This window comes from Serinus canaria, chromosome 2 (assembly GCF_022539315.1).
Source record: "Serinus canaria isolate serCan28SL12 chromosome 2, serCan2020, whole genome shotgun sequence".
NCBI lineage: Eukaryota > Metazoa > Chordata > Aves > Passeriformes > Fringillidae > Serinus > Serinus canaria.
Window position 1 is genome coordinate 128,206,953 of NC_066315.1, and position 27,961 is coordinate 128,234,913.

General features: G+C 38.4%; 1 protein-coding gene across 1 annotated transcript; it reads right to left on the minus strand.

Moving 5' to 3' along the window:
• Window positions 1-1,065: 1,065 nt before the first annotated feature.
• VIRMA (vir like m6A methyltransferase associated) lies at window positions 1,066-27,958 on the minus strand. The gene is made up of 24 exons (XM_009086910.4): window positions 27,858-27,958; window positions 25,112-25,227; window positions 24,781-24,867; window positions 24,345-24,393; window positions 23,697-23,865; window positions 22,667-22,789; window positions 21,579-21,881; window positions 19,757-20,909; window positions 18,229-18,720; window positions 17,328-17,482; window positions 15,294-15,376; window positions 14,758-14,851; window positions 14,078-14,622; window positions 13,256-13,491; window positions 12,272-12,524; window positions 10,573-10,790; window positions 9,085-9,217; window positions 8,377-8,529; window positions 6,561-6,721; window positions 6,209-6,305; window positions 5,110-5,276; window positions 4,634-4,965; window positions 3,601-3,744; window positions 1,066-3,140 (listed from the first exon to the last, which is right to left on the minus strand). Exons 1-24 carry the CDS (start codon window positions 27,918-27,920, stop codon window positions 2,983-2,985), a joined length of 5,484 nt encoding a protein of 1,827 aa, XP_009085158.1. The 5' UTR covers window positions 27,921-27,958; the 3' UTR covers window positions 1,066-2,982.
• Window positions 27,959-27,961: the final 3 nt, after the last annotated feature.

Genomic DNA, 27,961 nt, shown 5'->3' on the forward strand with positions numbered 1-27,961 from the left:
CACTCACAGGCTTGGTGCCCTGGAGTAGGCAAGGCTGCATTTTCCCTCCTACAGGAAGCAATAAACAAAGCAGGTGTTCAAGCTATCCCTTCTCCAGATTCCCCTCCCACCTCACAGATGGGAGTTTCTGAAAGGGATGAGCATGGAAGGCAAAGTACTGGCAAAAATTTGAGAATTCCCAGAGTACAACACTCCAGTACTGCACAGACAACGGGACAATGAAGGGGCAAGAAGGGAAAAATTCTCTGTCCATCAACTACAGGAATCTTACCCCTAATGCAATTTTTTTTTATGGCCACTACAAATACCCTGGTGGGAACATGGAAGAGCAAAACAACAGAACTGTTGTAATTGCTTAAACATGAGCAGTATAGACATGGGGCACTCAAGCAGGAATTTGCTGCATGCAGCCCTCTGCCTTCAACAACCAGACACATTCTCCTACCTGCTGGAGGAGTTAGCAGAAGAAAAAGCTGAAAGCCAACATGGCACAACCAGAGGCCAGGCCAGGATCCGAGCTGATAACCTGTTTATCCCCTACACCTCTCCGTGCGCACCTGGCCCTCAGCCACGTTACAGAGTGCACAGCAGCTAAAGATTTCAGAAGCAAAAACAAATGCACACAACTTGTCTCACCCTTATGCCACACACCAACTGTGCCTTCGTCTGTCCATGCTGCATTGGAGATCTCTTCTGCCTCACTCACCCTCCTCCCACTGTTCTGCTCATCAAGTCAGCACAGGAGTCTCTGAATTTATCCACTTCCTGGAGTTCCAGTCAGGAAACAGAACTTGAAAATGTCTTTTTTTAGCCAGAGTATCAAAAGCAAAATTGAACACTTCTTTGAAGTGTTATTTACTCATGGTAGCAATCCCATTTTAAAAAGTAAACCAAGTAACACCTCAGTTTTAAACAGCATTATTTCATGCTGAATTTATCCATGAAAGGAATCACTTTGTATTGAAGGGTCACAGAACTAAATTCATTAGTTAAAAAAAAAACCCAACCATTATGTACACACACTTCTTTTTTCAAGTTTAAATTTACACAGCTTTCACACACCAATGTAACCAACCCTTTATTTCCTCCTAATTTGAAAATTACTAATGTGACATGCTGTATATTTTAAACTCTGAAGAATCAGTACTGGATATTTACATATTTATTCCATGCTTGACACTTTACTTTTCATTTCAAATTTCCCTGACAGAAACCAAATTATTTTTATCCCTTGTAGTTTTGAAAACAGTAAAATTTCTAAAAAAATAAAACCACCTTAAACACATGGTATAAAGGAGTGAGTCAGCTTTAAAAATATTTATGTAGTGCTCCTTAAAAAAATAGCATTAATAACAGTAATGCCTGTGAAAGCTCCACCCATTTTAGTCATAATTAGTAAAATTAGATCTCCCTCTAATTTTACCATTCAGAAAATTTTTTGGCTTCCAATCCAAATCTGTCCATGTTATTTTACATAAGGTTAAACCCTTCAAGAACCGATATTGTTCCCCATAGGTGCACCCAGTCAATTCATGGGCATTTCTCACTTTCATTGGTTACTCAATCACCTCCCAGGCAGTGGGACAGTCTCAAGAGTCTCCACACAGGAAAAATACAGCTAATAGGGGTCTTCTGTGTATCAAATTAAAAACTTACTTAATTTAGCCAGGCAGTACAAAGGTAAAATAATTTTAGTTTAACATATAACCATACTTTAGAAACACTTAAAATATGGCGTGGGCAGTATTTAAGTAGAGTAAGACCCCTCTATAGCACTTCTGTAATGTCAACAGACCAAGCATAAGTGAAAATCAAACTAAGTCTTACAGTGGAGCTCATTTACAAATATTGAATGTGGCTTTTAGGCCACCCTGTCCAAAAATGCAATGGCTACTGAAAATCTGTTAATTCTGTGAAACCCATGGAGCCCAAAGGAATGCAAATACATAAAACCTTACTTCACTGAATTCAATATGAAAAAATTTTCAGAATTTAATTGAGTAGTGGTATTTCTTTATGAATTCCTACTCCTCCTTTTTTCTCTTTGCACTGTATCTCAGTCAAATCACAGGAACAAAACTCCAGTTCTTTATAGACCAGGTTTAACATCACTACCTGACTACATGTTGGCTCAGGTGTCTCTGGCCTCTCCTCCACTATGTTAGGCAGAGGAGAGAGAGGGAACAAATTAACTCCAGGTACTCTAAGGGTATGAGTATTTGCTTTTTAACTGAAAGTATATACTGCTTTCCAATGAAATAACTCCTGTGCTCCGAATGCATAAGCTGGAGTTGTAAATTAAGTGATGGAATGTTGACTTATTCTCCCTGAAGTAAGTGACAGATTTTATTCAAATTTTACCTGGTGTGGGACTTAAAAGTTTCTAATCTCATTTCCCAAGATACACAATAAAACCTACATAAATTACATTTACATTTGTATACTTTAACAGATTATTTTCAGTTATTCTGCTATCATTGGCTACTTCACCTGCTGGCAGACACACCTCATTCATTAATAACCCAGACTGGCTAACAAAATAACAAAAGAGGGCTAATGGCTCTAAACCTGAGAGAAAAAAAAATACAAAATTTCATTACATATATATTTTTTAATTTTCTTGCAGTAATAAGTCACACACAAAACACTTGCACCTTTCTTTTGGCACAATGAATATTTAAGAAGTCCTTCAAGTCTTAACTCAAGGAGGTGCTTTACTGAGTATTGTCTACTGAAATCCACAAAAAAAATTGAAACATTCTTTCAAAAGGAACAAAAAATTTACAATTGTACACAAAAAGTCTTGAATTTTATTGAAATTTCAATTCTTGTATCAAACAAAAGCTTTTTCTTCAGACAAAAATATTCTCTTGGTGTCCTCCAGATACCAGAAGCTCTGAATTGGTCCGTTAGTGACGCTGCTTTCTTTGACATCTTCACAGAAGTCCACAAGGTTGAGGTGTTCCACCATTGGGTCTTATTTTATCGTGTGAAGGAACGTACATGACGACCTCTTCCACTGCCTCCACTAACAAATTTCCCTCTTGAGCCACCACTGCTACTACTATTAGCACTTGTCCAAGACGGTCCAATTCCTCCACGGCCTCTGGAAGCACGATCGCGAGGACTCGGTCGGTAGCCTTAAAGCAAAGAAAAGTATACTCAGTTGGAAAAAAAAAAAAAAAAAAAAAAAGCCCTAGGCGGAGTAGCTGCTGCCAAAGCGTAAGAAACAAAACCAGGATGAGATACAAACAGCGTCTGTTTCCTCCTTTTAATTTTCACTTTTCTTTTAGGCAAGCATTGCTGCTTTAATTGCGCTATGATTACCACGGAGGTACGAAGACAATTGAATGACAAAAGTCTGAGTGCAAAATTAAGATTCTGCCATCAAGTGTTCAATTCAGCAAGTTTTATGGGTTACAGGGCAGCTCGTACGAAAGCACGTATTTGACATGGTCTCACTGACAACTGTTCATATATGCTTAAAACATTTGCTGAATTTCAAGGTGTCTGCAGCATCCTTGCACGGTTTCATTTGTAAAGCAAAAATGAAATTCAAGGAATTCTCTATAGTTCGATGCCCATATGAATACCATGTACCTGCTGAACTTAATGGTCTCAGTGGTGGCAGTGGACCCCTGTTAAAATTGCTTTGACCACCTCTACTGTCATTGTAGGTTCCCCTGGGCGTACTCTGTGCACTCCAACTTGAGCCTCGAGCACCTTCACGACGACTGTAATTTCCTAGATAGGGAGAGAACAACCAACACATTGTTGAGCAAACATCACCGGGTTTGGGGTTTTTTTTCCTATTTCAATCTTCACAATACTCAGGGTGGTAACATAATATTTATACAATTCAAATAGATAAAGATACTCTGTATCAACATACCTGCAGTATTCCAACTTGAAGTTTACTTCAAGTTACTCTGCCAGTTACTTCAAATTTACTTACGAGTTACTCTATTCTGCACAGATTCAGTGGAACAGATCTATACATCAGGCAAGGACTCAAGTTAAAAAGAATTCACATTATCTAGCATATCAAGATCAGACTCTTATTCTTCCAGATTCTGTGGTGAAATAAATCCTAGTATTTATAACTTTATGAATAGAAGTATTTTCTGTTTCTACTTTGCAAGTAGAAACAAATTGTAATTATGGGATGGAAGGAAAAATAATGCAATCTTGTCTATGTATGAAAGAAATCTAACACTGTAGGTTACAATCTCCAGGTTCACTGAAAATTGCATCATATTCTAGTCAGGATCTTCCATCCTTTTACTCCAAAGCCTCATTTAAACCCAGAGATGTACTGTGGCGCTTGGTTTTAGTAACTACGTGTCACAAAAGGCAGGGAAGCACTCCAAGAGTTGCTGAAACAGCTGACTCCTTTTGTAAAAGAGAGGCAGAAAGGCAGCATGGAAATTCACTGCCTTGTTTCAATTGTGCAGCTTTGGAGGTTCTCACCTTCAAGAGAATCTTTCCTGGTGCTAAACAACTCATTGCAACAACATTGCTTCAGGAAGATCTCACACCGGGGATGATGAACTAGTGCTAGGAAAGTGGGTTAGTATTACAGAAGCAATTTTAGCATGCATCTACTCCAGTTCTGATACAGGAACCAGCATACCTTTTGAAGCAGGTGGTGTAAAGAACCTGTTCTGACTGTGAAAAGCTCCTCGTCCTCCACGGTTCCCTGAGAACCCACCACGCGAAGAAATCTTCTGTGACACTTTTGGTGGCCTTTTGGCTGGTGGTATCCCATCTGGAGCAACCACTTCTTTGCTCTCTGCAGCAACAAAATCATCCACGTGCATGGAAGGTGGCCTGCTTGTGTTCTGCTTCCTCTGACGGAAGATATCGTGTGGTCGAATTCCTTGTCCAAATCCTCCCCTTCCTCTTCCTCTGGGTGGTGGCACAACATGAGCTCTCTTTGCAGGCTCTATGTACTCAGATTTCCCACTGTCATGACAAACCATTATTTAGTTAGCTAATGTAACACTGTACTACTGATGGTCAGGCATTCTCCATACTGGAGATACAATTTGAAAGGTATCTGACATTTTGACAACATACAAATCAATGCTGAAGACACTATTAACTTACCTTGAAGTTATGAAGGTCTCATGCTTGTGCTTGCCAAGCTTGAACCCTTTTGTGGTTTTTGTGCGTCCAGGAGATGATGGTTCTGACAAAAATGACCTCTCCAATTCAGCTTGCAAGTCAAAGTCACTGCAGCCCTTCTCTGACAGTTCAATTAAGTCAACTTTTACCTTCAAAGAGAGAGTTTAATCAAAACAGTCATTACTAGCACCTCCAAAAAAGAGCAGCAGTAACAAAACAAAAAATGCAAAAATGCAGCAGAGCTGCAGCAAAATTATCTTGACAGATCTGAATGCAAAAGGAGTGAAGGGCATAGCTCTCAAATATGAACACCTATCTTGTCACTTAATGACACACAGTTGGACAATTCTCTTGCTTAAGATACAGCTCTATAAATTTATTAATGTCACTTTTATAGAGTTTTGGTTTTGCTAAAGAAATTAAAACATAACTATTTTTGCATGTAAATTAAAAAAGTAAAACTAAAAAAGATTAAGGCAATGAAGTCAACAGAAACTGATTATTTCTCACACAAGAAAATAAGACACTGCCAATTCCTTAGTTCTAAAAAACCAGGAATGCTACTGTATTTTTCATTATTAGCATTGAAGTTTAAATTATAAAAGTTTCAAAAACTGTGAAAAGCTTTTGTGCAGGTAGTTTCATTTACTACTACCACGTTTCCCCCTTCTGTCACCTCAGAGCAAATATTTAAATTTTAAAAGAATTGAAGCTATCAGGCTCTTGTGGATACTACTGCAATGACAGAAGACAAGCAAGGAGAAGAAACTAAATCACATTCTTTTCTGCCTTTAAAACAAACTGATGAAAAGCCTCAAGAGCAACACAAAAGCAGTTTGGGACTGACACAGCAACTGCTCCCCTAGGGTACTGCAAAAGAACCCAATTTTGTAGCAGCTTCCAAGTCAATCTGAAGGCATTTGATAACCCATTTAACAAATGCCAACCTCTCTATCTGGGTCAAGTTAGAAAGGTGAGTTCTGGAAAACAAACCCTTTGGCCAAATGAATTTCTGATGCTACTAGTTCAGATTAAAGCTCATTTTTAAATCCATTTCAAATACATTAATGAATCATTTTACCATATCCAGGTCAGTGTCTATTTCTTCAGCCTGAAAGGGTGAGAACCACATGGACTTCAGCTGGTCATCCATCACATCTGCCAACACGTATGTAGTCCTACAACAAAACAAGGCCAAAGGCCTATTTGGTTATGAACCACAACCAACTGCAAGTGTACACAGCACCACAGGACCTGGGGTGAACATTGCTGCCCTACCCTTGATACTCACATGACATTCAATACCTTGGGACTCGTGGGTAGTAGTGACAACAGTGCTCTTTAGACCCTGCTTTTAATATACTTAATTTATGTATGCATAAAATACTCAATTTTCACAAATAAATTACTGCTGACACACTCAACCATTTTACCTGTTGTTAAACAAATTCTGAAGAGAGTCTGGTGCAGAAAGAGTAGGCTCAACATCTTGATCACTCAGTGGACAAGAATCACCTGCTGATTCCAACATCTGCCTTACTCCAACAATGTTGTCCAGTAAGGATTCAAGTCCATCATCTTCCTTAGAACGATCCTATGTCAACACAGAACAAGTCAGAATTTTTTCCTCTCTGCAGAGAAGGAATAATGCTTTTCTTATTTATTAAAAAAAGGGGGAGGTACTATACAACAGTCTACCCAGCCACAAATAGTGAAAGTAAGACACCTGAGTACACAAACAACAGCAGAAAGCCCCTAGGTGTGGTATTAAACATACCATGTCACCACATGCACATTCCAGGTTCCATTCCCAACTGATGCAATATCTTTTAGAACAGTCCCAAGGAAGACACTGCCCAGGTTTTATTTAAGAAGCTTTCTATTAAAGCATTCCAGTGTCCTGTGTCTGCTGTTCCTCATTCAGAACAATTGTGGCTTTTAATCTCTTAGCTAATAGATGTAGGCAGCCAGGGAAGGGACAGGAGGGAATAAAGCACTTCAAAGGCATTTGTGATCAATAGGCTATGGAGCAGCTGTTTCATGGACTCTCTTAAATTAGCCATCTACTGCATGGCTGCCACCAGTTACACAGAATCAAATTTGAATACCAGAGTAAGTTTGCAATTATAATCACAGAAAGGCTGGATGCATTGAATTCTACATGTCCTCTAGTCCATTACCCACCATCCCTGCTGGAAGCAGGACCATCATCAAAGCCAGGTCAGGTCAGCCATAACTTTATCCAGTCATGTCTAAAAAAAAGTTCCAGTGACAGAGAGCCCACAGCCCCACTGACCTGTTCAGTGCTTCACTCTCACTTCTCAGTGGGTAATTTTTATTTTTTCCTAATGTCAACGTGAACCTCTGAAGCCACAATCTGGGGGCATTGCCCCTTGATTAATCATCTGGAATTACCAAGAGAAGTTTGATTCCACCCTCTTTGTTACTATCTTCCCAAACAGCTGTGGCAAACTCTGAAATAGCTCCTCTTCACCAGGCTAAACAAGCCCAGCTTCTTCATCCTCTCCCTCTAGCACATGTTCTCTAGGTCCCTGACCACCTCAGCAGAACCCTCTCCAGTTTCCCCAGGTCTCTAGAAATGGTGAGAGGGCAAAGTTGGTCACAAGTGAACACAACACTCACATGAGAGCTCAGTAGCATCCTGTTGTGGGAGACAACAAGGCTCCTGGATGTGCTGACCGTGCTCCTTCCAGCATGGCTGAGAACACTCTCACTCACCAGCTCCTAGTGACTGTTCACTGTCAGCCCACATTTAACCTATCAACCATCATAACTACCTGGCCCTTGTCAGCCCAGCCTGCAACAAGGCATGGGATTATCCTGCTTTCACTTCAGACCACTGCATTTTTCCTAATGACCCACGCAAACTTTCTGCTAAATCAATCCTAAAGCATTTATTGTGATCTCTTTGGATTGAGGCTTTGCTGTATGTCAGATTAGTCACCCCTCCACATCCTACTGGCATCCACAAATTCACTGAAAAGGTATCCATTGTTCAGGCCTCTGATGAAAACATACAACAATATCCAGCCCCCAGTATTAATTCCACTTACCAGTTACATGAAGCCATCACTAAGCTGAGGTTCCTACTGTTTATTGCATTAACAATCTGCTTCATCACTATCCTACAGCCTTTGCTTGTAGGCATGTGCTGCCTTCCATGATACCATTAACTGCCTGGGCTAACAGAATACTGCAACATCAACTTCATTATTTGAATTCTTTTACCATAACATGTTTCTCCAGATCAAGAAGCAGGCTTTCTGGGGTTTCTTCTTTGTTCTGTAGTAGATGTTTTAACTCTGCAGTGGTAAGACCCAGCGTTCTGCCTGAATGGGACCCCTCTGTTTCCATAAGGCTTCCATCATCTCCACAACACCCCTAAAATATTTGACAGTTGGGGAGTAAGTACTCATAAATGTTCAATACTTCTGGACTGCAAACCTCTTGAATTCAAACACACATTAGAGCAAATCTAGCAAAATGAGTTCTCTTGATTCAAAAACATATGATGTAAATTATTTTAAGAACACTTCAACAAGCAAGTTTATATACTGCATCAAGATGAATGCAACCCTTTCCTGTACTAGATGAGGTCTGTATCACAGTTTATAGTTCTTTCTCAGTACAGCAGCTCTCTAACAGGATGCTGTGAATCTAAAAGTGGGACACCACAGCATACTCACTTAGGAAATCAGCGTGAACCATGCCTTTCTTCCTACTGAAAACCCCTTACTTACTAAACATACATCCTTGCCCAGTTTTCACAGATTTCATTAAAAACTAAAGATGGCACTAACATTACTGATGGAAAAACCTCATCCAGCAATCTGCAGAATCAACTGCCTTCTGAAATAATTGTTCCTGAGCATGTCTCACACTGCAGATTTCAGAGAAACGCAGCTGAGTTTAAGCATTCAACACATATTCGCTTACCAGCGTATCAGAGTTTAGAATCTGTCGCATAAAATCCAAAAATGAAGAGGCCAGTTCACCCGTGTCTTTGCTGAAACTGGTTATAACTCGCTTTAATACAGTGTATAGAGCATTGCTGTGTTTTCTTAGAGAGCTGTTTTCAAAACAAAAAGAGAGAAAATACTTTATTAGTACATACATTGTGACCATTCCACCAAAACTGGTTAGAAGAAAATGGCATATATGCAAAATAAACCTGGCAGATTTTACAATTATCAAGTTCAGCCTTGATTACAAAGCTAGAGCTTCATTATTTTCTCCATACTAAGACTCCTGTCTTCACCAGTACTGTCTGCAGATATTTCAGATATATATATATATATATATATATATATATATATATATATATACACTACTACTATTTTATAGTAGTATATAGCTATATATACTACCTATATTAGATAGTGTATATATATACACTACTATATATATATATATATATATATATATATTATATATATATATATATATATATATATATACATACACACTATATAGCTATATATACTACCTCCAAAACATTCAAGAAATTACAATGTCATCTTTGGCAGAAAAGGGACTGCAGTACAGAAATATGTGCTTGCACAAGGACCTTATGAAGCAGGATCATGCTTGAAGCTACAATTCCTCTCCATCCCCTGATGCCTAACTGCAGAAAACTAACTGTAAATGCAACATGAGCAGAAATAGCAAGGTGGTGCACTTAAGCTGACAGCTGGACACACATCTCTAAGATCAGCATCTCTAAGATGCAAGAACAGCATCTCTAACTTGCTAATTTTTCATTGGTGGTTATATGGCTTCTTGCATCCATGACTTATAAAATGTTTTGAACCACCTTATATTGACAAGGCTCCTTTTTCTCTCTGCAAATCTCACCTTTTTGCCTCTGCACTTCAACTTCAGTGAACAGAAACAGGTCCAAATATAGGACAAAGAATCAAGAGCCAAAACAACATGTTGTTCAATACATGTATATATTCTGTTCAAAGTGAGTGAACAAAAATAGTTTGGAAAAAACCAACTCATTCCTAAAGTAATTGTCTGGAGGTCAGAACACTCGTGGAAGTGCAAACTGAATCCCTAAAAATAGAGGAAGTACAAACAGTTCTCCAGTGCTCCAGATGAGAGCTCTTTGAGTGTCTCAAAAGGGGAAGAACAAGAACACTACATCCCATTCTAATCCTCCAGCCTTGGAATGGGGAAACAGAGTATACAAACCTGTTTCCAATGCTTTGTCTCCTTCTTGAAACTATGTACTTCTGTATGCATACTGCAGAAATTATTCAGAGTGCGAAGGAAGACCAAAATACTGAGTAAAACACTGAAGCCCCAAAGAGAAACAATGCCTTATCTACAACATTTTCTACTAAGCATGTAAAAAATTATTTTACGCTACAGTTTTTAAACAATTTTAAGCTGTCAGTAATATCACATAAAATACCATACCTCTTCAAGTGGTAGAAGCCATAGTCATGCTCTGTAAGGAACATCATTGTTCGGATGCATGTCAGCAGACAACTGTAACTGCTCTCAGAATTTGTTAATGTTTCCATCAGAGAGTCACAAATTAAGGGCATCAGCTCTTTGCTTGGTAAGGAGTTGGAAAGCTGCTCTAATTCAGACACAGAGCCTTCTGATGAACTTGGTAAAATAAGTGCAATATCCTAAAAGAATTATGATTATACATTTAGTAAAAAAGAATTCTGTATGCCTGCAGTAAATATAAACCATACATGAAGACAGAAGCACTGGGTTCTTTCCCTCTCCCTTTATCAACTTATTCCAGTATTTCAGTTATTACTGACCAGCAAAATACTAATCTAGAGTATCTTTTTTGTTCAGTGCTGTTAAGGGCTACAAACCATTATTTCCGAAACATAAGAGCTTCAAATTCTGAAATATGGTCGCAGAGTTAAAATTAGGTGTCAATGTGTCCCTCAATCTCAAAACATTGGTCAAAGAGACTGAAGTTCCTTGGCTGGTTCAGCCTGGAGAAGAGAAGGCTGAGGGGTGACCTCACAGCAATCTACAAATGCCTTTAGGGGAGCAGCAGAGGGGCAGGTGCTCTCCTCCCTCTGGTGAGCAGCGACAGGACACAGGGAAATGGAATGAAACTGCTTCAAGGGACATTCAAGTTGGACATGAGGAAAAGGTTCTTCACTGAGAGGTTGGTTAGTCACTGGAACAGGGTCCTCAGGGAAGTAATTAGGCACCAAGCCTGTCAGAGTTCAGAGAGCATCTGGATAACACTTAGTCATGGTTTAGTTTTAGATATTCCTGTGAAGGGCAGGGAGTTAGACTTGATGATCCTTATGGGCCCCCTCCAATTTGACATATGCTTTGATTCTAAGGTTCAGTGAAAACTAAGAGGCTGCAGACAGCACCTATGAAGTTTTGGACCTTCTGTCACTTCCATATTTTACATAAAATAAAACAAGATTGATTTTCCCAACGAGAAAGACAGAGAGATCTTGTTTATATGCAAATGGCTGATTACTGACCAACAACGTCCAAATGTCTTTTGTGTAACTGAGTAAGCACTAGATCAAATAAATACAGGCACTAGTGAGACAAATGATGGCATGCAAATCTGTGCACACATTAATGAGAAACTACAGGGCCAGTCTACAAATCAACTTTCAACTAGCATTTCTTACCTTGTTCTAGCAACTTCTGCTTTTTTTTAATGGAGGAGTTTTACAGTACCAGCATAGCATACATATCTTTATATTTGGAATACATTATCAAGAGGTTTCAGTTAGATCACTAGAGATACATATTTATTTAAGTAGCTAAAAAGCGAACAGTGACAAGTCAAGTTTTGTCAGTGGCCCACATGGAAAAAAGATATCCCTCTCTCAGCTGATGGGACAGGAAATCTTTCTGCCCTTCAGTTTCTGGTCTCTAATGAGCTGCCAGAACAGTGCACATAAAGCAGAAGACATGCCATAAAATGGAAAGTATTTACATTCAAGAACAAGAAGGCAGCACATCTGCCAAATTAGCCAACCATGCACACTTTTTGTGTTTCAACAATGTTATTGTTTTTTTAATTATGGAAAAAGAGAGGTACTTAAGAAACAACCTCATTTAATTTGTTTCCTACAATAATCAACACACATTATGCATTAAATATAGCAAATACCTGATCACAGAGAGACTGCAAAAGGGAAGTTACATATTCAGAACACTGTTGATGAGTGACATTGTCCCCAGCTGATCGCATCAAAGACAAGAGCTCCTGGAAAACCTCTCCATACTTTTCATCTCCTTTGGCAGTTCCATTGATAAGATGCAAAATAGCCAATTTACAAGCTTTATGTGAAGCCAGGGCATCCAATAAAGCAAGCAGTCGAGTGGTCTGTCCAGTGTAGTTTTTCTCTTTATCTTCTGTGTTGCTGAAATGGTATCAGTGCACTGTGAAAAAGCTGGTTTAAAGTGATCTAAGAAACTATAAAACCATCACAGGAGTCATATAATTCTGCATTTTAGAAAAAAAATCCACCTAGTTTGCATACTTAAACTTACAGTTCCATTTACTTTTTGAAAACTGCTCAATTTTCACTGAAGAACTTCTGGTCACATCATTAATTAATCTACTGTGCATTTAATATACTGAAGGACATCTAAATGTATAAGAGAAATGTGCTGTTATGTAAACAGTATCTAAGTGGATGATTATGCTTTAAAGAAAGAGCACTCAGTTTCAAAACCCTCTGAACCTGTTTCATTCAACTTATACTAGTTTACAAACATCTATACACATATGTAATCCCAGCATAGCAGACTTTACTGGCCTACTCTTCTTATTTGCATCATACAGGTCCTTAAAAGCACTTTATAGGCAAGTTGAGGCTTTGCAAAGCCAACCTGAAGAAAATCTTCCTAAAATACTTACCATAAACATGCAACATGAAACTGCCTACATCAAAACCTAGAGGTATGAGCTGGTTCTCTGGCAACCTTAAGCATTATCAGGACACAGCATATAGCACTGGAATGAGAATTTGTTCAGCCCACAATGAATAATATTTCCCAAAGTATTTTCCTCCTGCTAAATCTACTGTGCAGAAGCAAGGTGATTTTAACAGTTCATCAACAAAATCTTTGCAAGAGAAAACAAAAATACCTTTGCAGGTCTTCTACTATTAGATCCAATACTGTCCTCATGATGAGAAGAGCAGTAGGTGAAGCCAAGTCACACAGCTGAACACAAATCCGCCTCAACATGTGCTGAATGGGCTGGCAGGACGAGCCGGAGAAAGAGCGAACGATCTCCTGGATCAGCTTGGCCTGCACATGGAGGTGCATACTCCACAGCTTCCTGGTGTTGAGGGCCACTGCAATATCATGGGCTTCAATTACCTGCAGGAACAGAAGGGCAGCAGGGTTCTTCCTGTCAATTTTTATGATAAAATATGAATTCTATCACAAAGTATAAACAAAGACAAAGTACGACTACTGTCCTCATTAAAAATATGGAATGCCATTTTCATTGTCACCAAATGACAGTGCATGAGCCAGCAAGTTAGGTATTTCAAATTAGGAGCATGGATTGCCACACACCTTTTATGCTTACTTAATAAAGATCGCAAACTCAAGATCCATGACAAAAGAAAGAAGAGCCTTAATAAACCAAGTTCAGCATTCAGAGTTAAATTAAAAGCTTTGGAGACAGTCACTTAAGTAACAGAACAGGAGCCTAGATAATCTCAAGAGGGACAAAAGAACAACATATGACTCCTAGCTTAAGAAAAATGCTCCAAATAATACCAATTTTGTTTCTGCTGAAAAAGACTTATCTACAAAGAATCTATATGAGCCCAAATGCTTTACTACAACTTTAATTCATCCTTTCACATATCTGTTCCTTCAATTACTACAAAAACGGTCAAAGCGTTATATATAAATACTAAAAATGCTTTAAAAACTAAATATATCTCAGTTATACCTGAGTAGTCTGCATGGGCAGTGGAAGAGGCAACAACTCTGAAAGCAGTATAAGTCCAGAGAAAAAGCCTTCAGGAATTCTCAAAATTGATGAGAGAACTTCCTTCAGCATTAAAGACCAAGTATTGTTCGCCAAAGTTTCCTCAGAAATGGTAAGTTTTTCATTAACACCTTGTGTAAAAGTCAGTAAGACATCAACAATGTCATTCTGGATTTTTTGTTCATCACTATCTAAGCGGCCTGAGAGAGGAATAGAGCAGAGGAGCATGTGTAAAGAAACAAGTGCTGCAGGAACACGCATGTCCTTGAATTCAAAGGATCCGCCCCTCAGGAGTTCTGTCAGCATTGTTTTAAGCAGAGTCAGTGTACAGCGGGCCATAGAAATAGTAGTGACTCTGTGCAGCGTGGTGCCCATGTTGACGTGGAGTCGCCAAGGCTGAATAAGGATGCTGTTCAGCTTCTGTAACACCCGGATGAAGGTGTCCATTCCCTCGGAAGAGAAGAGCTGAATAACTGCAAGATTCCATTTAAGGTCCTTCTGTTGACCTGTACAGAAAAGAAATAACATTTTTGTATTTCTAATTTCTCCTGGGCAATCACAGTTACACTTCAGCCAGGTTTAAGTAGAAGACTCAAAAACTAAGATTTGTGCTTTAACCTGTACAAATATATCAGCCATACCTTCTACCATAGGCGGTGGACATGCAATATGACAGAGAACACGAAGTGCAGTGGGAAGACCAACCCCATCTGGAGTCATCAAACTGTCAATATTCTTTTAGGAGAAAAGAAAAAAAGGAATGAGCCTATATTACAAGGAAGGACTTTACAAGTGTACTGCTTGCTTAGTATACAAATTCTGTATTTAGTTACTGTAAGTATGTCACAAAATTTAACTATTTCACCTTTTGGTAAGCAGTCATAAATAAGGCAGAAACAAAAAAAAGAGCATCAATATTTGCATTGTGATTTACAGGAAGCTAAAATATTTAAATAATTAGATCTTTGCATCATATATTTACCTTAGATTTTGTTTCAATAAATATAACAATGCAAGACCCAGCCTAGATCATAAGCTTTAATAGAAACATCTCTTTTGGATAACAGTATGCATTTTTAAATATGTTAGTATATATCTAAGATAAAATATCAGACTACAAAAGGTCTAAGCTTATAGAACATAAATAAAAGATAGCATCTACCTATATTTTACTGACCTGTTTGATATATTCAATAAGATTTGGAATACAATTTATTTCAAATCTAAGATTTTTCAAAGGTTCAAGCCACTTGCTGAGCTCTGAAGAAAAAAAAAATACTTAAGTCAGTGAATTTATGATCATAAAACCTTTTCCAATCAAAATGTACTTAATTTACACAATAGTACAAGTGATTAAATTAAATACAAGTGCAAAATCTGTGGGGCACATAGTGCAGCTATAGCCAGCTGAAAAGCATTAACAGAAACAGACCTTCAGGACAGGCAATATATATTATGCACACTGACAAAATCTGAAGTCAATCTGGAGGCAATTTTCATCTCATTATCTGCATTACCTGTAATCAATTTTTTTACAAAAGACACTAAGAGTCACTGTCAGCTAAAGAAAAGAACAAAAAAACCACTCCCCTTACTGTACAGCATAGGTTACTACAAACTAAGTACAAGACTTCCATTAAGTGCCCAAATAGAGCCAATCTGTGCCCTGCACTCACTCATGCTAGAAGTCCTTAGAGATTATCAGTCTCTCTCTTAGTCTAGAAAAACTTGAAAGTCCCAGGTTCATGGGATAAGAGATTTAAAGATTAAAAATCATTGCTCCTGAAAATATTTATAAAAACATGAAGATTAAGTGTATATGAATTGATGACTCAGACTGATTTCATTATTTGGTTTAATAAGCTAGCCTGCTTCTCATAAAGCAGTCTGATGATCAGGTGAGGAGCAAAAATAAGAGCATGACAGAGGAGAGATTTAAAATAAAACTTTGAGGAATTCTGATTTCTTCCAGTGCATTTAAGTTTTGGAAGAAGTTATTGTCTACATGAGTTGGTTAACCGGTGCAGAGCACAACTTTGGACATCAGAGTCTCAACGTTCAGGTGTCAGAATAGTCTTCAGCAGGGTTTTTCTGAGTGTCCCAGGCCTAATCTGTAAGTCAACACAAGCTGGGAAGACACCAAGACACATTTTGGACATCAAAAGATGTAGTAACAGGGTTAACAGCATGGCCTATTCCATGTCAGCTGGCCTAGGTGCCTTAAAACAGTCCCAGGATTATTTAGTAGTAAAGATTCTGTCACACTACATCACTGTCCTGGTTCCAGATGTCACAGAGCTTGTTTTCCTCCTAGCTGCTGTTCAGTGCTATGTTTTGGATTCAGCATGAGAATAACACTGATAACACACTGACGTTTTGGGTGTTGCTAACCCTAAGTCAGTGCTTACCCTAAGTGAACGACTTTCCAGCGTCTCATGCTCTGTGAATGAGGAGCTGCACAAGAAGCTGGGAAGGAGCACAGCCAGGAGAACTGACCCAACTGTCCAAAGGGATATTCCACACCATGGGATGTCGTGTTCAGTATGAAAACTGGGAGAGTTTCCTGGAAGGGGATGATCACTGCTTGGGGAGGGGCTGGGCATTGGTCAGCAGGTGGGCAATTGCACTGCAATACTTGTTTTCTTGGTTTTTTTTATCTCTTGTCTCTTTTTTATTAAAATTATTACTGTTGTTACCATTAGTACTATTAGTATTATTATATTTTACTTTTTTTCAACTTCTTATCTCAATCCAGGAGTTTTACTTGTTTTTCCCTGATTCTCCTCCTCATCCCACTGGGTTTGGGTGGCAGGGTAAGCAAGAGTGGTGTTGGGGATAAACAGTGGGGGCTAAACCACAGCAATAGCAATAGTAAACAAAAATAAGACTCAGTTCACTGGCTAGTTAGTCCACTTCTACAGAAATTTGCTCTCCTATTATCAACACAGTTTTAATAATTTCAAACTTCCTGTAATTATCATGGCAGCTATTTTACTTGAAAAAAAAAATTAACTAATAAAAAATATTTCCTATTTAACTCTCGTTAACAGAAAAAAAAATTGTGTGTTATCTCAGTGACTCAGCTAATCAGATGCAACTGGAAAAGTAATTTCATTATCCAAGCCACACAACTGTAAAGCACCAATTATTCACATAAAAAAGATTGCTTCTATACATTCAAACAATTCATTGATAATTACATAAAGTGTACCTTGCAACTTGGTGTTATTTTCATCTGCTTTACAAAGCTTCAGCAGAGGTGCTGAATGCTGTTCCAGCATTTGGACATCACTGGAAGATTGTACCACCAGCAAAACAAGGATGCAGGCATAATTATAAGCCACTGACTTCTTAGACTTTGAGTCTCTGAAACAACAATGCTTTTCTTTAGATCTCAGTAACACAACTGGTATCTGTTAGATTTTCATTATTTGACCCCTAAAAAATCTACCTACGGAACTTTGACCTTCAACAAGGATTGCCCCACATAATTATCAATGAAAGAAACCCAAACAATTTCCTCCTATGTTTTTTGCCAAGTGAACACTTTCTGACACATTATACACATTCATATTCATTTCAGCATCAACAAACCATGACATCCAGGCAAGTGGCATGCAAATATTTTTATGTAACTTTATCTGTTTCACAAATCATTTTAAAACCACTGCTACCTAAAGCAGTACAACTGCCTGTCCAGAGAAAACAATGATGTATTTAACATCTACAAGAACTTGAAGAATTGAGAGATTCCCACCCCAGAGTAGTGTGCAGTACTCTCTGTACCCAGTCAAACTTTCTACATGTTTCACAGGCAACATTTTATGCTTGAATAAAAACTGCCTACTTACTGATGTTTTCACATAATCAAAAGTTTGCCCTACATATATTACAAGAACTTTGTTGATGACCTATACAGATTTGGAGTATTAAGTACTTGATTACAAATGACAGGCCTGATTTTGTATTACATGCTTCTACTTAAAAGTTGCTTTGGCTTTAAATAAAAACATCAAGATCTAAAAGAAATTTTAGATTAATGGAATTATTAATAAAAGATAGATACTTTTAAAATTAAAAAACTAAAGAAAATAATTAAATGCATACATTACCCTAAAGCTTCTTTGGAATAGTACTCCATTAAAGTAATAAGACTTTGGAGATTTTTTTCCAGACTGAATACATGAGCCACAGCAGATCTTCCTACAGGGTTAAAGGTGATCAAGTAAAGGTTGTGAAGTGTTCCCAGCAGATCTGAGTGGTCAGTCTCCTCGCTGGCTGTGCAACGCTGGAAGTGGCAGAACAATTCCGAAATGCACTGTAACGTCTGTGTTGAATGGAGGAGCCACAGGGCAAAAGTATCCTCATTGGCACCATCTGACTGCAGACCTTCCTCTTGATCTGGGTCAGAAAACTGACAAAGTGCTCTAACCAACAAGTTTGTTGCTTCGTGCTCAGAGATAAAGAAAAGAAGACCCTTCTGTGACTGTGCCAGGAAACGCAATATATCTCGGATAGCCTGAAGCACACCTGGATGTGCACCTGTCACTGGAAGAGACAGTAGCAAAGTAATGCATTCCAAGAAATGGTGACTATGAAGATATCTGAAAAAAAAGCCAAACCAAAATCAGGAAAATAATCAGCAACACTGCAAATATTTGTCAACCCTTTATACAAAAGTATGTACCTCCTAGCTTCAGCACTTACTGCCCTGTGGACTACAAGAAGTATCTAATTATGAAGTAGTACAAAATTTAAACCTTACAAAATGTAATTGCTATAATATTTACAAGAAATAAGTCCTAAAATTCTGATCTCCATAAAAAAACCCAAACAATAAAAAAACCTCAACCGTATCTACACATAAAACAGGACACTATATTTTATTAAATTTGCTGCATCTGAATCATCATCAATGTCAGATTCAATGTTTTAAATGTGCTAGAAAATCAATCATTACAGTATATCTAGCAGGCAATTTTTGAAGACTCTTTGCATGTAGATGCCTATATTCAGCCATGACCTACACCACTGCTACCAAAGAAATCTGTCAGCATTTAGAGAAATACCTTCTAGACAGAAATCTGCTAACACAGTAAGAACCCATGAGATGTTTTAACTGGCTGAAGGCAGGCAGACCTCAGCTCCTCTGCCTGTGCCTGTGAAAGTTAGCACAGTAACACAACTGCATGACCTTCTTATCAATCTGAGGCCAGTTTGCATCTTGCCACCTCAACATCCAGGCTGAGGAATTCCAGACCTCTTTTATCCATACACATAGTTGTGTTCCAAGATGACAAATGAAACACTCTAGATTTACAACCACTTTCAAACTGGACAGCACTTAGCATAACTGGTAAGCATCTATGAATGCAACTGAAGGGTGAGCACATTACCAGCAATAAGGAGTTTAATAAGGAGTAAAAAGGATATTAACTTCTGGCTAGGTGCATTCTAGGTTGATCAAAAGTCAACAAAATAACAGGCACATTAATTTGTCAATCTCTCTCTGACTTCATATCCACAATCTAGAATCTTCCAAAAAAGAATTCAGTGAAATATCTCAAAGTCACCCCTTAAATATATTTCTATCAAGCTAGAGGAAAGGCACTCTAGAAATTGAATTCACAAGTGCTGTACCTAAACAGGACAGGGTAAGGATCATCCCTTTCTGGAGGGCCTGTAATGCGTGCCATGGTTGGGAAAGATTTCACAGGAGGCTGAATCATTGTATGAGGAGCAGTTTCCATCAAATGGAAGATCTCTTCAAGAAGACTAACAAGTTTTTCCATCTCTCCTTCACTTATATTAGAAGATTCCAAAAGATGATCCATATCCATAGGAGCCTCCACATCATTTTCATATTCTTGGTTGGTTCTTTCAAGTCCTGCCAAGTCCTGGTCCTGTTCTGGCTCTGTGTGATTAGGAAGAGGAGGAGTGCTCTCTGCTAACTGATCTACCACCTTTTTAATGTCTGACAGAATCTCATAGAAGTGACATTTCTGGAGAATTGCAGAACCAGCTGTTACAACTCGCACAGTCTGATCTAACAGTATGAGTTCCAGGAGTTTCTGATAACCACTTTTTTCATGTACATCTGTGCCACCTCTTAAAAACAATTCCATTCCCTCTGTCATGCTAATGACACTATCCAAAGCTTTAAAAGCATTAAGTTTAAGGGACGATGATACATGATCTGCAAACAACAGTTCAAACAACACATTAATAACTCCTGCCTGCAAGAGTGCTGTTATTCCTTGAGTCCCACATTCTGCTAATGAAGACACCAATTTTGTCCCAGCTTTGAGCTGTCGAACGTTCAAAGCAATGGGCTGTTTGAGAGCCACCTGAAGGTTTAAAGCTTGCAGGGTCCAGTCTACTAGCTGGGTAATATAGTCTTGCTTTGTGTCTTTCACCAGCAGGTAGCTCAATTCTTTAACTATCAAACTTGGAATTTCTTCTAATGCCGTGACCCACTTTGCACCCCTTTCCTCTTGATATAATTCCAACAGTTCAGTTAATTTAACTGAGCCTTCCACTGCCCCAGAATTTTCTTTTTCTGTGTCTTGGTCCTTTATTTTAGCAACTTCATTTTCAAATACAGTCTTGTAAGGGCAGCTGAAGTATAAAAGCGGTCCAAGCTCCTTTTCAAAAGGTTCATATGTCACAGGAGGCACAGATGCCAGATCCTCAGGAGTATATTCAATATCAAAGCTTGGATACTTAAATGTCTCACGTTCTAGATCAGCAATTACATCTTCATCACTTGAAATCTGCTCATAGCCATCATCTCCTAAAAAGAGAAAGATTACGTTACCAAATCAGTTATGAATAAACCAGTTCATAACTGCAGAGAATATCTTCCAAATACAAAGTAGCAATTCATTTTACACAAATATTACTAGCTAGAGAACAATCACACACTAACATACAAAAAGCCTTCTCTGTCAAGATATGAGTGAAAGACCCACCTGACAGAGTTTTTTTATGTAATAATGGAGTCATTTAAAAGAATGTGTAAAGCAAGAAGTTTAACTAGAATACACATTACTACAACTATATTGTCCAATTTTCTTCCGGTGATTGCACCTCTAAAAAAAACTTCTAGTCTTCCATTTTTTGCACAGACATGGCTGGGATCTTTAAATAACAAAAGAAGATGACAACTAAATATGTTATATAAACAACTTCACTTGTTTTTTATTTAAGGAATAGTCTTTCACCACATTCCTACATTTTTTAAATAAAACATCTCTCTGAGGAATCCTTCCCGAACCAGCTGAGGGGAGGGGCCATGTGGGTTTGCTTTCTGGAAGGGCCCCCTTTGGAGGTTTTCTACCAAATTTGCCCTAAACCAGGACACCAAGGGAAAAAAAATCAGTTCCCTTGCACATACTCATCATGAAGGTACTGCCATCAAGACTTCATAAACCTCTATTTTTTTCTAAACTCTACAACTTACCATCACCTTCTTCCTCCTCTTCGCCCTCTTCTTCATCTTCATCATCTTCCTCCTCCTCCTCTTCTTCCTCATCAGCAATACTCTCTACTGTATGACCATCATCATCATCATCGTCATCATCATCCTCATCCTCCTCCTCCTCAACATCCACATCATCATCATCTTCCCCTTCTTCTGGTTGATCTTCCTCTACTTCTCCATCATCCGAATACTGGCTTTCTTGATGAATGGATGTTCGATCAGGAGAAATCGGCTCAAAGTAATCCTCCCTATGGTCCACATCATCTTCTTTTTCCCCAACCACTAGAAACAGATACAAAGTTTCAGCAATAAGAGCACTTTTCCGAAATCCAAAGATATTAAACAGGACTGGACCTATGAGTAGATCCCATGTAGCCCCATACAGCTGGCCAGACCATTCCCTCCTTGATTATAAATATAGGGTTCATTCACCTCTCTGTGTCTGTCTTCCAGCCCATTAACTACCTCAGCTTTTTACACATCCTTTGTCACCATGTATCCCCCTGCATACAATAAAAGGAGATTCTCCTCAGCTCTCCCTTTTTTTTTTTTTTTTTTTGCTAAGGTATTTATAGAAATATTTTATTGTTTTTAATGGCAGTATATATGTTGAAAGTTTCTGCATCAAGATACTAGAGATGCAAAAAAAGCATTTTAAAAATGTTTTCATGATTAAACCGAACACAGTCACTTAGTTCAGCAAGACTATGAATATGCAGAGCTCTTGGCACTTCTAACCAATACAGAGACTGGGTAACTTGGCAGATGCTGCAGAATAATGCAGAGGAACAATGGATACCAGAGTCAACAGAACACTTACATAAAACATGTGCAGCATGTTCAACGGTGTATCAGTTAACAGCCAATATTCCCAATCTCCTATCTTTAAAAATTATGCAAATGAACAAACCCAAAACTTGCTTTTCTCCAAATCCCTTTTCTAAAACTGAATCTGTCCAGCAGAAGTAACAGCAGATAAAAAACTTCACACTGGGCAGAAACACAGAATTCTGCCTCCTCTAAGCAGTGATGTGCAGCAAATAAAACACTGTCTCTTCTCATTCTACCTGACACTGGCATAGGTTCATCCTCATCATCATCAGGAGGAGGAGGGCCTGGAGGTGTCCTTGGACCCCTGGGCTGTGGTCTTGGAGGACTGCCATTGAATTGGTCTTCTTTCTCTCCATCAACTATATTTATTGGGAAAATAAAAACTTGCATTTAATGAAACCACAGGAATAAAAGCAGAAAATTTTGGGGTTTCAGTGTTACTTCTGACTGGGGAACACCATTGCCCAGCTTTTATTTTATCTGTATTCCGCGTTACATGAGGCAACTTTCTAAAGTCACTTTTGATGAAGTAATTTTTGATGTAAACAAGAACTACATCAACAAGCAAACTTATTAACACTACTGATTTTTTATGTAATACTTGTTTAAAACTTAATGAGTAACTGCCAATTTTGGTTTTGACATTACTCATACTGTAACACTATCAATAATATCTGAATTGCTTTAAAAAAAAGTTCACATTTTACTCAACTGGTTTTTACGGTTACCAACTGTCTTTTACTGCATGTAGTATTTGAATTTTGCAGTCTTCCAGTCATACTTTGAACAATAGTTCTAATTTTAAATCTAAAATCAAAATTGAAGCAAAAACTTGGCCACGGATTCTATTTATGGCTGCTCTAAAACCAGTGCAGAGCACTCCTCTAACGTACTTACCACAAGTCAGATAAGCAAAGTTAACTATGACTGTGAAATTTTCTTATGGCTTTAATTCTATTCTAATCAGTTTTTTTAATATTCCAATCAGCTACATTGTAATGAGTTCACACAAGTTAAACTGCATTTTTACCATCCAAAGTAACTAGCAACACATCAAATAAACCACTCCCATAAAAGCAATGGATGAGACCCTACTTAAAACCATTCAATATAAACCTAGAAGAAAATATGAAACTAAAGACACAATAAAGAAAAATTAAAGCCACTGTAATCTAAAATGTGGAAGAACTGAGGATTTGTTTTACAGATGGGATACTGTAACACTGATTTGTAAGAGAAAAAAGTCTGTCTTCTCCCAAGACTCACCATGTTTTGGATTCCTTTTCAATCCAGGCTGTTGTTGGGGAGGTGGAGGCGGAGGGGGTGGTGGCGGAGGTGACTCTCTCTCATGAGTTATTACCCTGTCAACTGAGCCATATATTGCCAAAGTCAGACAGTTGTACCACCCTCTCAGAACCAATCCATCCGTGTTGACCTGTTGGTTTAAAAAAAAAAAAATTAAAATAAATTTTTAAAAAAAGTAAAAGCACTTAAAGGCAACTCCAAAACAGTTACTATAGCATCACTGTATCAGCATAAAAGCCAAAAGAAAAATCCAACATTAAAATACCTCTTTATTCCACATTTTGAAAACTGAGAACACATTAAACATATCAATCATTGCAACAAATAATCTTTCTCTAAAAGCATTACACTCCTTGCAGTACATACACTGACTAAATAGATCCCTAATCTACTACAGCCTATTAATGAAAAAAAAACCCAACTAACAAACAAATGACAATATGAAAAACCACAAGGTGACTCTAAAGAGTATCACAACTACAGACAGGTTTTAGGATAAGGTTTGAAAAAAAACCACTTTACACAGTGCTAAAACACCACATGAAACCATATTTACACCTAAATTACAGATATGCAGGGAAAGAAGAGGTTTAAATCACTCTGCATTACCTTTGCATTGGGCCTGAAAATAATTGAAGTGTTTTCATCATATTCAAGGCTGTTAAATGAAAGATACAAAGTCATTTTTCATTAATATAAAGCAGAAGTAAAACACAGCAAAACTAATCAAAAAAGTCAACAATAAAACACTGAACAAATACATACAAGAAAGAAAAATCACTTCTTTCTACAGAATTCTTTGCATTAATATATATGGGCTCTGTAAATTTAAAAACAACAGAAATTTTTCTTTCTTTAAGCATAAAGCTATGTCCTTCCATACAGACTGGAGGAAAAGGATAAGAATACAAACTAGCAAAATCCAAACCAAACATGAAAGTCATGGGAGATACAGGATTTTCTATTGCACATTCTCTGCACTATAAAAATTTTCGGGAAGAAAAGGTAGATAATGAAGCCACACACAAATCTTGAAGGAACGTACCTTCCCAGCCGATCAAAAACAGGGGCACTTGGTTTGCTGACATTGTTGAAAAACAAGTCCAGTTGAAATGAATGCGGGGATGTCTCTCTAGGAACAGAATGAAAGTAAAATTAAATTAGATGAGTTCCTTATCAGAGTAAGCAGGACTACCAAGGAGAAAAAACCCACAAAATTATACCGTTTAAGGAACACCCCAAAATAATTACAAGTTCAGCAAACACATAAATACATTTTACATTTTTATGTAGGAAGGTCTATTGAGACATGAAAGTTCAACAAAAAAATAAGAGGGAGGTTTTCCTGAATCTGTTACCTGGTATCTTTCACTTACCCATAAGCCCTGTTGTCAGGCAAACTTGTGTGAGCTCTCACTCCTGGAGGAATGACTCGGACTTCATTTATGTAAACCACGCATGGAAAACGAACCACATCAATATTGGTACTTTGCTACAAAACAAAGAAGAAGCAAAGTCTAGGAAATGTAAAACACAAACAACTTAATGTACTTGTATTCTCCACTAACAGAACATGTTGCAATCTTAATAATAAAATTCAGTTTTGTAAAACACTAAACACTGATAAACACCGTTACACAGAAAAATAGAGTTTTTAATATAATCTTGGCACTTTTCATATATTTGACACTATTTTTTCATAGAAAGTGTTACTAGTTTATTCACTTAATTTACTACCTCTATTTGCAAGGATCTTTTAAACAGTTACAGGTTGTTTTTTCCAGACAGGAAATATGCATGATGTAATTCTAAACATTAGCAAATTTCGTATTTCAAAGATAATATTGAAAATTGTAACAATACTGTAATTCAGATTACTTTTGTAATCTGACTTACAAAAGTAAGTACAAAAATCTGTACAAAATTTCCATATTATGTTTATTTTTCCAATTTTGCAACACCTGAAAACCTTTAGCAAATATCATTTCTGTTTAACACACAGAAACAGCAAGTATAAAGAATTCTTCCACTCTCCAAAAAGATGTTTGAGCAAACTAGAAAGTTATCAAACTTACAGTGACTTTCCACGTAGCAGCTATAAAATAATTAATGCTGGATGTCCTCTCTCACTAAATTCACAGCATTAGATCTTACTACATTTATCCATAATTTTTATTGTATATATGCTCATAAAACAGTACACATATATAACTTCATGTTCAATTGTAAACATATAAAGATTTTCAGAGAAGCTCAGAATCACACTTCCAGTTAGCAAGCTGAATTAGCAGACTGATTGAAAAAAAAAAAACCCAAGCCACTGATCTGTCTATTAACACAACTAAAAAATGAAAAACAAAAAACAAGTTGATTTGCAGTCAAAATTTCTCTCTTTCACTATAATCAGAAATTAAACCAGCAGAAAGCAAGTACTAAAATTTTTAGAAACTAGTAAGCAATGAAACAGACCAAGTGGAGTTTTAAAAACAGTTTTTAAGATATGGTTTTGGGCATGTGTTACTGTCTTCTAAAAAATCAATGCAGACACTTTTTAGCACACAATACAACAGCTTGGCCTGTGGGCTGATGTGTTAGAAGCTGGATGGTGGAACCAAGGAATCCTGCTAGGACAGGGAGCACAGACACACGAACAGGAACAGGCTGAGTGCAGCCTGCATGGAGTGAGAGCTGTGGGAGCTCATCTGTGCCTCTAAAAAACATCTGAGTCATGCAGCAGACTCAGATTTCTGGAGGAAGGGCTGCTCTAGGCAGCTCCATCCCCAGGAGCACCACCCAAATAAAGACAAATTCCTCTTTAAATGATGCTGGATTATGTCCTGACACCCATGCATCAACATCACCAAAACAACAAGTGAATTCAACCCATTTCTCCTACAGAACATCAATAAAAATATCCTTCATATGAACTACTCAACAGCAGTCAAACTGCATAGCCAAGCCAAATAAATATTTTTATTCCGAACCACAGCAGTACTTTTCAAGAACTCTAAGTTCCAGTGCAGCACTCATAATCCACAAAGAGTTAGAATTAGTGTAACATAAAGAAGGCTTTCAAGAAACACATAAAATACCTAAGGTTCAGGTTTGGACTATGCCACTGGTAAGAATGGAAGTGACAGAAAATGACTTTAAAATATTAAAACTGTTCAACAAGAAAACACAGGGTCCTGGAGAGGAGTAAGAGTGGCTACTGTTTCTACCCAGGGGAACAGCGCTGGGTAGCACTCCCCACCTAACATTGTTTTAAATAGTGGAATTAAAAACACATTTGGGCCTAGCTAATCTGGACAGCTAGAAGACTCCTTAATCACTTTTCAATTGCATTTCATTGCAGCATGAACTCAAAATACTCCATTTTCTTTCCCTAGTGCCTATCCATGAATGCAGTCCAGTTATTGTATGAATTTGAAACGTCTTTGTCATGTTACAGTACACAATCACTTTTCACCTAACAGTCCCATTCCTCCTCCCTGAACAGCACATCGAGCTCAGCCCCAGACAAATCTGCTGCAAGACCAGCAGTTTCAAAGATGCTCAGGATCCCAACACCCTCAAAGTGCAATATCTGCACGATCTACCACTGCCAAAAGAGCCTGACATACTCATTTTGTGTAAAGTGAATAAATCTAAGGGAATACCTGACACACAAATATCCCTCCTCATCATCAGCTACACAAGAGCATCGAGAATCTCACAAGCGGCAGAGAACGGCCGCTTCAGAAGTCAACTTCTTCCATTATATCGCCTCCTCGAACCACGTTTATTTTCTTTGTTCTCCGCTCGCCTCTACTCCCCGCCACCTCCGAATCCCCGCTGCTTTCCCACCACCCTCCGCCCCCTGCCATCAGCACCTCGGGCTGCCAGGACAGCGGCTCCAGCAAGGCTTCGCATCAGGCGAGGCGGGAAGGAGGCGGCAGCCCCCCCTTAAAGGCACCAGCCCGGGGGCTGCTCCTGCCCGACCGCCGCCGGGGCCCGCCCCAGCGGGGGTTCCGCATTCCCGGGAGGCCCCGGCGCGAGCAAGGGGACGCCGGCAGCAGCTCAGGAGAAGAGAGAGGAGGGGAAGACAGGTGAGAGGAGAGGCGGACCCGAAACCCGTTTTACCTCCGCGCTCTGGTGCTTGAACGTGTCCAAGAACAGCAGCTCTGTGGCGGCATCCGCCGCCATCTTGGCCGGGCCGAGGGGGACGCGCTTCCGGCGCGCGCGCG